The 14809-nt window shown below is 40.8% G+C and overlaps 1 protein-coding gene across 5 annotated transcripts in view; it reads right to left on the bottom strand.

Moving 5' to 3' along the window:
- The window catches only part of KCNMA1 (potassium calcium-activated channel subfamily M alpha 1), a gene marked incomplete at both ends in the record, with an annotated part of 724384 nt that overhangs the window by 234384 nt on the left and 475191 nt on the right, over positions 1 to 14809 (bottom strand). For all 5 annotated transcript variants that reach the window (XM_080822610.1, XM_080822608.1, XM_080822611.1 and 2 more), the window contains one exon: positions 3474 to 3549. In XM_080822610.1, the coding sequence (XP_080678736.1) occupies positions 3474 to 3549 (76 nt within the window). The remainder of the gene's footprint in view (positions 1 to 3473; positions 3550 to 14809) is intronic.

Below are 14809 nucleotides of genomic sequence, written 5' to 3'. Positions count from 1 at the left end.
CAGACATGGAGCAAGGTAGCCACTACCCACCCCCCCATTAGCTGGCAGTTTAAAGAATGGCCCTGATGCTGTCAAATCATTGTGACTTGTTTCTTTCATCTGTGTTTTCTCTGTCATCCTGTTCACTCTGGTTTCCTTTGCTGCCCACTTAGTTCTCTCTCTCTCCCCCATATACTTCTTTGCTCTGTTTCTTCCAGCTCTTTGCCAAGCAAGGCAGCCAAAGGACAGAAAATGAAACTGCAATTTCGAGCCATTATTTCAAATCACATTTGCAATGTCTCTATCCCTACCTAATGCCACAGATTGGTGGGGGGCCACCGAGAAAGCCAGACAAAATCCCCCTAAAGAAGATTCCAGGGCTGCATCCACCCTCCTGGAAGGTCACCGTGAACACAGCAGAGTACAGAGGAGTCACCAGGAAATAAGCTCTGTGTCCAAAGCCCAATAAAAACCAAGGCTTTCGGGGTGCCTGGGTGGCTCAGTGGGTTAAAGCCTCTGCTTTCGGCTCAGGTCATGATCCCAGTGTCCTGGGATAGAGCCCCGCATCCGGCTCTCTGCTCGGCAGGGAGCCTGTTTCCCCCTCTCTCTCTGCCTGCCTCTCTGCCTACTTGTGATCTCTGTCTGTCAAATAAATTTAAAAAAAAATTTAAAAACAAAAACAAAAACAAAACAATCCAAGGTTCCTCTTCTCAGCATCAGAGCCTTCAGGATCTGGGCTCAGGGGTCCACAGAGGGAAGAAGCTGAGATTAGCCAGGCATCCAAAGAGAATGGGCTCACAGAGTTGCTCTAAAGCCTCTACAATTAAGTCAGGTTTCTTACAATTAAAAACTTACATTTTAAGTTCTTACAATTAAGTCAAGTTTCCTTCTGTGCCTGGGATCTGGCCCTAGCCTGCCCTCCTAATGTTATCTTTGTTTTCCTGACACAAAGCCCCCAGTATCCAAGAGCGCAGGAGTACTCAAAGAGCCCCCCAAGGAACCATTTCTCTCACCTGTGTGCTTTTGTAACTTCAGTGATTGGAGGTTTCTGGCCCTCACCTGCCCAAGCCCAGCCCTACCTGGATAACACTCAGAAACTCACCTAAGACAATCCCTTTTCCTTAAGAAGAGCCTGGACCACCCCACACTCATATCAAGCCTGATATCATTCCTCTCCTCTGTACCTCACCGCCAACCACCCCCCTCCCCCGGATATACTTGTGTCCCAGCACCAACCCACCACAGGTCTTGCTGGCTCTCCCTCCCCTTGCGCTCTCTGAGAGCAGGATGCTACCCTGGCCCCCGCCTGGCTGCTGGTATGAATGGACGCTCAGTTTAGGCTTGTTGAATTAACTCAGTCACCCACACACGCAGCAGGAACTGACACAATCCAAGTTGTGCTCAAGACCCCCCTCTACCATAGAAAGAGTTGAACTGAGTGGGAAGCGGGGTGCTGGGGAAACGCTGTTTGGACCTCCAGAAAGCAGACCCCCAGCAGCCTGTCACTCTGGGACTCCTCCCTAAGACCACTCTCCCCCAACTTCCAGTCCTCTCTTGCCCTAGCTGGCTGCTTCGGCTCTCTCCCCTGTGCTCTGGGAGAATGAAACAGCCTACCTGTGGAGTTACCCGTCGGGATGTTGGTGTTATTTCCTGCACCTAAAGGAGAGGAAGCTTCTCCAAGTAATAGGATATTGATGAGTCTCTTCACAAAAGTCCAGGGAAAGATATTTTATTCACCTGGCTTATAGTCTTCCCAAGTCCAAAAACGATCCATATGGAATATAAGAAAAATGAGAACACAGTTTTCTTTCCACGTTATTCCTTGGAGTCATGGCACATACTTAAAACACTGGTGTCAGAGAATTAAAAGCCCCTGAATTTATGGTGTACACACAAACCAGGGAATGAGGGGTGTTATAGCAAGTTCGAGAATGTGGTTAACTCCACATAGCGCCTTCCCCACCAGAAAAAACAAGTGTCTCTTAAATACATTTCCTGTGCGTGGCCCTGGGTACACACCGGTTCTACCTTAAAAAATATAGTTTAGCAGGGAAGTTGTGACACAGGTAAGCAAGGAGGGTCACTAGCTTATCCATACTTCTAATTTCAGGAGTAGAGTCCATTGCCCCCAAGACCCATAAAAAAGGAGAAGGAACCAAAAAAAGGTTACTGTCACTCAGAAGAAATACAAAAAGTAACAATATTCACTCTATCTTAGTCATACTACATACTATTAAATGGAACATCAATAAACGCTCACCCCAGGGTAATGTAAGTGCAGGGCGGTGGGGACCCACTAGATAGGACTTCTATTGCGGTAGACATTCGTTTGCTTTTTACCTTGGATAACAGAAAGTGGATTTACCCTACATGTGCATGAAGAGTTGGTGAGAAGACACCAGTGTGGAATTTAAAAAAAAAAAAAAAAGTGAAACAAAAAAATAAAAAATAAACAAACAAAACATGCGAACCCCAAAGACGGAGGCCAAAAGCCTGCCGCATGTGTTGGCTGTGACATTTTCCGGAAGCTGAGTCCCAGCCTCGGGGACTGGGAAAACAACGCTGAATCCAAGGCCCCCAAAATGCAGGTGTATTAATTATAAATCACAAAATCCAGAAGTGTCCTGTTTTTAATCATTTATCAAACACGTCAACCTCAGAGGAAATGGAACATTAGCAGTGAGCTTCTTAAAGTGTAATTTCCTACAAGAGAAATTTATGGCCTATACTTATTCTCCATTAGAGGACGTCTAACCTCTTTTATTAGTTTATTCATCAAGGCAGCCTGGTTTCGGGCCAGCTCTGCAAACCCGCAGGTCATCAGGAAAGGGGTCTCTGGGGAATTTTTCCTCCTGGTCCAGTAGTGTTTTCCAGATCATAACACAGTTAACAGAAGTAGTCATGGTACATTCGGCGGGAGGTTTTTAGGTATTCCCCAAAAGGCAATTCACAGAGTGAGCCCCAGGGACTACCGTGGCTATAAAGTGAACATCTAAAATGTACTTTGAAATGAAATGATTTTCTGTTTGCCGTATGAGGCTTGTGATTGCCTCTCAAAGAGCACTGCTTCCATTGCTTTTACGTTCAGGTTCAATTTCTTATTTAGTGATGTAATAAAGGGGCGATTTAGAACCCGCGAGCAAGGACTTCCCAATCAATGAGCTGCTCGATCTCTCATCCACTGGGCACCGTCTCTCCAGGATGCTGTGGCCGATTTCCAAGCAACCCGCACAGCCCCCCAAAACTGTCTCCTTCCCCACGTGCACAGCTGTTTCTCTGTTCACCGGACGGTCCCCAGCCCTGCAGGAGAAAGCAACCCAAGCCCTACTCTTTGCCTTCTCCAGACCTCTGTGTGAGATCACTCTTTCGGAGACTAACAGAACTCTCAGCTTGCGGTGATGAAAACAAAAACACCCGATATGTACAAACGGCGGGGGGGGGGGGGGGGGGGGGCAGAACGAGGGGAAAAAAAAATGTGAATAAGGACATCTTACCTTGTTTTAAGGATATTCAGAAACTGCAAAATTTCTGAAAACTGTATCAGTCTGAGAGCTCTTAAAAATCTCAAACCTGGAAAGAGAAATGAAATAAAGAAACATTATTCTCACTGCGTGGTTTTAATGTTCACACTCAGCCGTTTGATCTACAGCTGCCAGGGTTGAAGGGATCTGAAGTTCTTACAGACGATTAAACCATCCCGTACCTTGGTCATAGTCCTTCATTCTGATTCTTGACTGGTTTAATCCCTACTGGTAAGCTTTCTCATTAAAGGAGGCCTGTTTTGAGCCACCGTAGGGGAAGGTCCGGTGGGGAAAGCCCCGTTAAACGAGGCTTCTCCTTTGCTTATCTCAGATTTAAAGCGCTGTTTCTAAGTTGCCTACTCTTTTGAGAGGATTTTGTCTCTGAAAAACACTGGGAATGGGGCCAGGTGACCTTTATGCTAAGAGCAGATTACAAACAAATCGGATAACCTGATGTCTTTGATTTTTTTTTAAACTTTATATTCACCTGATAAAATGAAGAGTAAAGCCCACAGTGTGATCCATTTTCTAGAGTTCTCTATTTCTCTCCCAATCAAAAAAAAAAAAGTCAAATTGGTAAGCTCTCACACCCCATAACTTCAGGATCCAAAACATATATATTTCCGCTTTTACTAAGCATCAAGATAAATGCCTGTCCTTTCTAAATTGGCAGCCTCTGCTGAATGGAAACCAAGAGCCAGCATTTCTAGACAGCAGAAGAGGGACGGGTACCAGGAAAGAAGATACCATCCAGGATTAGAGAAAATATAAATTATTGTTGTGTTTTAATAGCCTGGGGTAAAATATATTTCTGTTGAAATCAAATTCATGAGTCAAAAACATTCTGAGTCACTCATGGGGCTTTCATGCTTGGCCATCATGTAAGAGAATTACTTACAAAATGCTGATTATCACAGCTTTGAGAGAGTTTCAATATCACACCCTTTGCTAAGGGGATTTTCTTGTACAGATTTTCCGAAAGCATTTTGTCGAGCGCCCCCACATGCCAAGTGCAGTGCTAAGCCCAGAGTGGGCTAAATTGTTGACAGGTAGCTCTTCGCTGATGGGTGAGACTTTATTCCGCCCGCCCCCGTATGTGAGGCAGGAAGTGGTGGGAAGAGGCTGGAGGAGTCACTGCAATGAATCAAGGAAAGGAGACAGATGGGAAGTTTTCCACTATATGGCTCCACTTTGGGCCCAGTTAGATTTTGCCCTGTTCAAGCATTAGGGGACAAGAAAAGACTAACACAAAGCCCAGGAGGGGAAAAAAAAATCCCATTGCACAAGAGGGAGGAAGGGATAATAGCTCAAAAGGGAAATTTCTCATCTAAAAAGGATTTACCTTCATGAACAGAAGATTTTCTCAGAAGACGCTGGCCTTCTACGCCAAATGATATTTATATTACTTTTATTAAACCAGAAAGTGCAGAGATGAGAAGGGATGTTGATGAACTGAAGGCCCAGGAGCTGAAACACAGTCCTAACAGAACTGATGAAAGGTTCACTTAACGCAGCCGAACGCTGCAGAGAACAAACCTGAGAAATAATCCCAGAACACAGAGAACATAAGGAAAAGGGAGAAAAAAAGGATGAAATCTAAGAAAATGGAAATGGAGGGGAGATCACAGAAATCCAACTTATGAATAAAACATGTTCCAAAGGGAAGTACAAACAACCTGTAGATCCTAAGTAATGGCCAGGACATAATCGAAAAGAACTTTCTAGAAAGGAAAAAAGGACTGGAGAGTAAGAGCCAAAATGAATCACCAGCTCTTTAGAAACTCATGTCGAGGGTCTTTTCTTCAAATTTTAAGTATTAACATAAATTAAAAAACAAAGTGTCAGGGTGGGGAGAGGGTCACCATGAATGCCACAAAGACAACATGTTGTGATAGTAGGTATAAATGACAATGGGCAACACTCAGACTCTTAAGACAAGGAGAATCTGGCCCAAGACTTTTATGACTGTCAAGCACTTGTTCAACAATAAAAATAAAAACAAAAAATGTCTTCAAAAGCCCAGGACCTCCCAGAAAATAGATTGCTTGTGCAAAATATTTTCAAAGTTTTCAAGCCTTATTAAATCAGAATGAGTGGCAGAGGCTGGGAGGTATATTTGTAATAAACTCTACTGTTGGTCCTAAGCATCCAGCCCAAGCTGATGGCTGGTCTCAGTCCAGCATCATCGGCACACACTGCTGGGAGATAAAGTGACACATTTAGAAATTTGAGGTAGAAGACTAGCAGCACTGAAACCAGTAAGGACACAGAAGGATGTTTTAGTGTCATATTAGCCGCTAATACTTTCAGCCTAAAAATCCTGTGTGTGCATATATACGCATATATATATATATATATCATATACAATATATAACATATTACATATGTAGTATATATGGTACATGTATAGCACATATACCATATATATGGTACATGTATTACATATATAGCATATATGTAAATATATATTTATGTATACATATATATTTGCATATATATTTTTTTCATTTATGGAAACAAAAATAGAATACAAATGACCCAAATTTTGAACTGGATTTCTTTCTTTTTACTGTAGGTGATACTGCTGTGTCCTCTATTATTTGCCTGCAGCCTCCCACATTTTAAAGTGACTCATAAAAATATAATAGAATAAAAGCTTCCCTTGTTATGGAGCCGTATGGAAATAAGGGTAGGAAACAGTGAATGCAGCAGCCGTAGGTCCTCTAGTCTTGCCAGAGGTGAACTGTAGATCTAGATCTGAGCATTTTGTCAATAAAAAGGCAGGGAGACGCTAGAAGATTAACAATGTACAGGAGAGAAAAACAAGCCAAACTGTCTGCAGAGATAGTCATCTGAAGCATGGACCCTTCAGCTCCCTAACTGCTTTCTGCCCTGGACGCCGCTGGCCGATTCTCAGCACAGCACCCAGAATGAACCTGGGAAACAGTGAAATAGATCATGCCTCCCCTCCGCTCAAAATCCTCCAAGGTCCCCATTTCACGAAGAGTCAAAGTCCAAGTCCTCCAAGGGCCTATAAAGCACCACCACCTCATTTCCTTGCAGATCTGACGGGCTCCTCCTCCTGACATGAGTCTTCTTCCAACCTGGCTGCCTTCTTCTGTTATCCATTTCTGCGCCCCTCCCCCCTCAAATTCTTACTCTTTGTGCCCACTTCACTTTTCTCCACAGCATGAGGAAGCACTAGCGTCTTCTTTACCTAAGTGATTTACTTTCTGACTCCTTATCCATAGCATCAGTGGGCTGAGGGGAGGAACTGGTGTCTGCTTTGCTCGTGGCTTTGAATTAGAGCCTGGTGTAAGGTGAGTGCTTGGTAAATACCCACCTGAGCTGAATAAATGAATCAGCCTTTCGAAAAAAAATGAGCAGAGAGTTAAAGGTACATACTCTGCATTCAGAACACGGAGACCACCAAAGGAGGGTGGTCTTTCCCTGAAGAAAAGAGCCATGAGTGCTGAGGGCTCACCTGACAGGGGAGGGCTGACACTCTTAGGACATCTGAAGCCTCCTAACCAGGGAAAAGCCATAAACAATGGTCTTTCTGCTGTACCCAGAGAGGTCCTATAGAAGCACAGACAGCAACTCAAATTCCATAAAGGAGACCAAGAAAAGGGAGAGGTGGAAAGGGCATGGCTAATTGACAAATCATTCATCTTCTTTGCTTTATAATACTGTATTCTTATCATTTATTCCCTAAAACTTAAAACCTCTGAAATAAAATGATACTCCAGGAAAATAGAAAATGACTATGACCAAGATGTAAAGAAGAAAACGTGTGTGTACCAAAAACCATGATTTATGCCCCCACAAAGATCCAGATGAATTCAAGTGAGTTCCTTTAAATATTAAGAAATAGTAAACTTCTCTATTATATCATCAACTAATTAAAATGGATGGTTCTCTCATTTTCTGTACTCTGTATTAGTTTAGAAAGCTGGAATTACCTGGGCACAGGTACTCCACACATTGTGGAGTACTAATGGCTAACTATAAGAATCCTAATAAAACACTTCTATATTGTATCTGAGACTATATTAAATGAATAACACACATGAGCTGTAGTGGATATTATGAGGCACAGCCCAGGTCCCTTCTTTGGAGATCTTTATTCTTTTTTATTTTTTTTAAGATTTTATTTATTTGCCAGAGAAAGAGCACAAGCAAGGGAAGCAGCAGCCAGAGGGAGAAGCAGACTCCCCATTGACCAAGGAGTGATGCGGGACTCGATCCCATGACCCTGGGATCATGACCTGAGCTGAAGGCAGACGCTTCACTGACTGAGCCACCCAGGTGCCCCAGAGAGATATTTATTCTTTCCTGACTCATGAAGAGGTCTCATCGAAGATTATACACTTGCCAGGGATGGCCCCCAATAACCAGTAGATGTGGGGACAAAGACTCACTGCCCCTGTTTCCATTTGGGACAACCCTAAAGAACCATGTGGCTGTAGAACTCTACATGGCATTGGCTGAGGCTTCTGTTGCAACTCTACCAGAGCTGAAGCTCTCCACCCACTCTTAGTGCCTTCATCTCTTGGCTCATACCCTGAAGACACAAAGGTTCAAAATCTTTGTGATGCAGCAAAAGCAGTTCTAAGAAGGAAGTATATAGTCATACAGGCCTATCTCAAGAAACAAGAAAAATCTCAAATAAACAATCAAACCTTACGCCTGAAGGAACTAGAAAAAGAAGAAGAACAACAACAATAACAAAATTAGTAGAAGGAAGAAAATAATAAAGATCAGAGTAAAAATAAATGAAATAGAGACTCAATAGAAAAACAGAAAAGATCAATGAAACATAAGAGTTCATTCTTTGAAAAGATACTCAAAATTGATAAATGTTAGTCAGACTCATTGAAGAAGAGAAAGAGAGGGGGAGAGAGAATGCAAATACATAAAATAAAAAATGAAGAGGGGTGCTTAGCTGGTTCAGTCAGAAGAGCATATGACGCTTCACCTTGGGGTTGTGCATTTGAAACCTCCGTTGGGTGTAGAGATTACTAAAAAATAAATAAACTTTAACCAAAAAAAAGGAAGAGGAGAAGGGACAACCAATACCACAGAAATACAAAGAATTATAAGACATTACTATGAAAAATTATACACCAACAAATTGGATAACCTAAGAGAAATGGCTAAATCCCAAGAAACATAGTCTTCTAAGACTAAACAGGGAAGAAACAGAAAACCATGAGAGACTATGGACTCTGAAAAACACTCTGAGGGTTTTGAAGGGGCGGGGGGTGGGAAGTTGGGCCCGCCTGGTGGTGGGTATTGTGGAGGGCACATATTGCATGGAGCACTGGGTGTGGTGCATAAACAATGAATTCTAGTACATTGAAAAGTAATTAAAAAGAAAATCAGAAAAGACTGATTTCTAGTAACAAAATTCAATCTGTAATAAAAAAAAAAAAAAACTCCCAATAAACAAAAGTCCAGGACCAGGTGGCTTCAAAGGTAAATTCCATAAACAGTGAAAGAATAACTATCCTTCTCTAATTATTCTAAAAAAAAAAAAAAAGAAAGGAATGGTTCCAGATTTATTCTATGAGGTCAGCATTACCCTGATACAAAAAACAAACAAAGATACTATTAAAAAAAAAAAGAAAAGAAAAGTACATGCCAATATCCCTTAGGAACCTAGATGTAGAAGTCTTCAACAAAATATTAGCAAACTATATTTAAAAATACAAAAAGGATCATTTACCAGGATCAAGTGGGATTTATTCCAAGGATGGTTCAATATCCACAAATCAATCAACATGATACATCACATGAACAAAATGAAAGATAAAAACGGTATGATGGGTGGCTCAGAGGGTTAAGGCCTCTGCCTTCAGCTCAGGTCATGATCCCAGGGTCCTGGGATTGAGCTCTGCCTAGGGCTCTCTGCTCAGCAGGGAGCCTGCTTCCTCCTCTCTCTCTGCCTGCCTCTCTGCCTACTTGTGATCTCTGTCTGTCAAACAAATAAATAAAATCTTTAAAAAAATATATAAAATAAAAAATAAAAATGGTATGATCATCTCAATAGATGCAGAAAGAGCATTTGAAAAAATTCAATATCCATTCATGATAAAAGCTTTCCACAAAGTAGGTATAGGGAGAAATACCTCATCATAATAAAGGTTATATATGACAAACCCACAACTAACATGACACTCAATAGTGAAAAGCTGAAAGCTTTACCCATTAGATCAGCAAGATGACAAGGATGTCTACTCTCATCACTTTTATTTAACATACTACTGGAAGTCATAGCCATAAGAATCAGGCAAGAAAAGGAAGTAAAAGGCATCCAAATTGGTTAGGGGAAAATAAAACCATCATTATTTATAGATGACATACTACTATACATAGAAAACCTTAAAGACTTCATTAAAAATTTATTAGAACTGATAAATGAATTCAGTAAAGTTGCAGGACACAAAATCAATATACAGACATCTGTTGTGTTTCTATATACTATTAATGAGATAGCAGAAAGAGAAATTGAGAAAACAATCCTAATAACAATTGTATCAAAAAGAATAAAATAGGGGCACCTGGGTGGCTCCATGGGTTAAGGCCTTTGCCTTTGGCTCACATCATGATCCCAGGGTCCTGGGATCAAGCCCCACATTGGGCTCTCTGCTTAGCAGGGAGCCTGCTTCCTCCTCCCTCTCTCTCTCTCTGCCTGCCTCTCTGCCTACTTGTGATCTCTGTCTGTCAAATAAATAAATAAAATCTAAAAAAAAAAAAAAAAGAATAAAATATCTAGGAATATATTTAACCAAGGAGGTGAAAGAACTCTACTCTGAAAACTATAATATATTAATGAAAGGAACTGAAGACAACACAAAAAAATGGAAAGATATTCCATGCCCATGGACTGGAAAAATTAATATGGTTAAAATACCCATCCTACCCAAAGCAATTTACAGGTTCAATGCAATTCCTATCAAAACACCAATAGTGTTTTTCACAGAACTAGAACAAATAATTCTAAAATTTGTATGGAGCCACAGGAGACACCAAATAACCAAAAGAAACTTGAGAAAGAAGACAAAGTGGGAGGTATCACAATCTCAGACTTCAAGATACACCCAAAGTTACAGTAATCACAATAGTACGATACCAGCAGAAAAACAGACACAGAGATCAATGGAGCAGAATAGAGAGCCCAGAAATAAATCCAGCATGTATGGTCAATTCATCTACAACAAAGGAAGAATATACAACAGGGAAAAGACAGTCTCTTCAATGAACGGTGCTAGGAAAACTGGACAGCTACATACAAAGGAATAAAACTGGACCCTTTTTTTATACCATACACAAAAATAAACTCAAAATTGATTAAAGACCAAAATGTGAAACTTGAAACCATAAAACTCCTACAAGGAAACCCAGGTAATAATCTCTCAGACACTAGTCTTAGCAATATTTTTCTGGATATGTCTCCCCAGACAAGGGAAACAAAAGCAAAAAAAAAAAAAAAAAAAAACAATGGGGCGATCTCAAACTAAAAAGCTTTTACACAGCAAAGGAAACCATCAACAGAACAACAACAACAAAAAAAAAAACCTGAAAGGAAAAAGATATTTGCAGATGATATGTCTGAAAGAGGTTAATATTCAAAACATATAAAGAACTCATATGACTCAACACCCAAGAAACCAAATAATCTGACTTCAATATAAGCAGAGGACCTAATTAGATATTTTTTTTTCCAAAGAAGACATATAGAGGGCCAGCACACACATCAAAAAATGCTCAACATCAGTGATCATCAGGGAAATACAAATCAAAACGATGATGAGATATCACCTCACAACTGTCAGAATGGTTACAATAAAAAATACAAGAAATAACAAGCATTAGTGAGGATGTGGGAAAAAGGGAAACCTCATGCACTGTTGATGGAAATGTAAAATGGTATAGGTACTGTGGAAAACAGTGTGGAGTTTCCTCAAAAATAGAAATACTGTATGATGTATGATCCAGTAATCCCATTTCTGGGTATCTACCCAAAGAAAATGAAGACACTAATTTGAAAAGATACATACACCCCTATGTTTACTGCAGGGTTATTACAGGAGTCAAGATATGGAAGCAACTGAAGTAGCAGTCAATCCATTGATAGTTGAATGGATAAAGAAAATTATATATGTGTATATATATATGTGTGTGTGTGTGTGATATATATATATATACAACAGAATATATATATATATGTGTATATATACAACAGAATATTGCTCAGCCATCAAAAAGAATGAAATCTTGCCATTTGTGACAAGTTGGGTGGATGTAGAGTATTATGCTAAGTGAAATAAGTCAGACAGAAAAAGACAAATATTATATAATTTCACTTACACATGGAACGTAAAACACAAAGCAAACAAACAGAAACAGACTCATAAATACAGAGAACAAACTGGTAATTGCCAGAGGGGAGGCTGGTGGGGGGATTGGAGAAACCGGTGAAGGAGATTAAGAGGTACAAACTTTTAGTTATAAAATAAATAAGTCACGGGGATGAAAAGTACAGTGTAATAACTTTGCATGACGGCAGATGGTAACTACAGTTACCATGGTGAGCATTTCATGATGTATTTAATTGTCAAATCACTATGTTGTACACCTGAAACTAATATATGTTAACGATACTTCAACTTTAAAAAGGTACCCTGGAGATTATATACCAGAAGAATAAGTATTTTGATAATACAGGCAGGCACATAGGAGGTACTCAGTAAATGGTAATTTCATCATGCGAAGCCACAGAATTAAAAAGCGTAGGACTGTATACAACTGAACAGAAAAATCAGCAAGACAAACAGAAGTCCAGAAAGACACACACACATACACACACACGCACATTCACTCACTCACACACCATATATAATGTTATTGTTATTTTAAATTACAGGTGAAATGATGTTGACAATGATGAAATCTACAATTATTGATTGTCCAGTACTCTTAATCACTTCTTGCACGCCAAAACCTTTAACCATAGTTTACAAGCACAACAGAAGAAAAATAGCTAAAGATAAATGGACAAGACAGTGTGTCCAGCACGCAGTTTGTAAGCAACAGAGCCAGGTCTCAACTCAAAACTGGCTACCTGCACAAAGCCCAAGCTTGGAAACATGACCCTGGCGCAGACTTCTGCCAGTCAGTTCCAACCGCAGACATCAGTGCTCAAGTAAACACGTTCAACACTGAGATTCTCTTGCCAAAGGCTGCTAGCAATTTGCATTTCTACCAGTGTGTAAAATGGTCATCTGCCCACATGCTCACCAGGTTAAGTACTGTGATATAAGGAAAGAAGGCAAGGAGGGAGGGTGGAGGGAAAATCGAGCCTCACCATTGGAAAGTCCCCAAGTAGAAGTGCATCACCACTTCAGGCTCCTTTTCCATGTCAACAAATGAAGTTAATTATTTTTCACATAATTATTAGTCATTTTACCTTGTTCTTTAAGGTGCTTTATAGGGGCCTTTGCCAGATGACCTGTGTCTTCATCTTATTAATATATCTGGACTTTGTTGGGGTACCTGAGTGGTTCAGTCGGTTAGGTGGCCAGCACTTGCTTTCAGTTCAGGTCATGATCGAGCCCAGCTACGGGCGCCATACTCTGTGGGGAGTCTGCTTCAGGATTCTCTCTCTCTCTGGCCCTTCCCCCATTCATGCTCTATCGCTCTTTCTAAAATAAATAAATAAAATTTTATATATGTGTGTATATTTTATATATATGTATGTATGTATGTCTGGGCTTTATTGTGCTGTGGACATTATGCTATTATCTTCCACAGTTCATCATTCTTCCTCTATTGTTGTTTAAAGGATTTTTCTAAGTCTAAAATTTTGCTTAAGGCGGGGTTTTCTCTTTTTTCTCTTCAGATTCTAAAGTTTGTTACATGGCCTGATTCATCAGTCTTCCATCACTGTTTCTTTTTTTTTTTTTTAAGATTTTATTTATTCATTTGACAGACGGAGATCACAAGTAGGCAGAGAGGCAGGCAGAGAGAGAGGAAGGTAAGCAGGCTCCCCGCCGAGCAGAGAGCCCGATGCGGGGCTCGATCCCAGGACCCCGGGATCATGACCTGAGCTGAAGGCAGAGGCTTTAACCCACTGAGCCACCCAGGTGCCCCGATCACTGTTTCTTTTTGTTAAAATTCAAAAATGGCCACCTCCAACATAGAAACAGATTTTTTAAATGCACCAACCGTTCTTCTTTATACATTTAAGGCAGTGGTTCTGAACCTTGGCTGCATATTTCAAACACCTGGGAAGTTTTAAGAATTACTGGTACCTGCATCTATTCTGACTTCATGGGCCTGGGTTCAGCCAGGTAGAGGGAATTCTAAGCTCTGAGATGAGTCTGAGGAACGAATCAAGGTTGAGAAGCACTGCAAACCTTCTGTAAGTGGGCAGAGAGCAAATATTTTAGGATCCCTCACAAGTTCCCACTCTGCCGTAAATGTATGTAAATGAATGGGTGTGGCTGTTGTAAATGAGTGGGCATGGCTATATTCCAATAAGGTTTTATTCAAATAAATAGTCCAAGGGGCATAGTTTGCTACACTGACATTAGAGAACCACTATTCAGGGGCATCTGGGTGGCTCAGTGTGTTAGGCATCTGCCTTTTGTTAAGGTCATGACCCCAGGGTTCTGGGATCGAACCCCACAGGGGGCTCCCTGCTCAGCGGAGCCTGCTTCTCCCTCTCCCTCTGCGGTTCCCCCTGCTTGTGCTGTCAAATAAATGAATAAAATCTTTTTAAAAATTTAAAAAAAAAAAAAAGAAACTCACTCTTCAAATTCCACATGCACACAGATCACCTAGGATTTGTTAACATTTACTTTCTGATTCAGTGGATCTGTGATGGGGTCTGACACTCTACACAGTTAGCCAGCCCTAACATGGTGCAGATGCTCTTGGTCAGAGACCACACTTTGAGAAAACGAGGCTGCAGGGCAGTAGTTCTCAGACTGTGCTGCCAATGCAATCTCCCAGGGATGTTAAAACAATACTGATACCTGCCTCCCCCTCCCACACATTCAGATTTAATTGGTCTGGGGTACAGCCTAGGTATCAGAATTTTTAAACTCCCCAGATGATTCTAAAGTGCAGCCACATGTGGGAACCTGTGGTTTAGGACTATTTATTCTTTTAACCTTGTTAATCTACCTTGATGTATTTATTTATTTTGGTCAACAGAATGGTAATGGAATGAAGCTTTATTTTTTTTCTCAAATAGTTAGCAAATTTCCCTACCTGAGTAATCACTTGAATAATCTAAAATC

Source organism: Martes martes, assembly GCF_963455335.1.
Source record: "Martes martes genome assembly, chromosome: 14".
Classification (NCBI taxonomy): domain Eukaryota; kingdom Metazoa; phylum Chordata; class Mammalia; order Carnivora; family Mustelidae; genus Martes; species Martes martes.
Note: the sequence above shows the minus strand (reverse complement) of the source record. Positions and strands in the feature narration are given on the sequence as shown.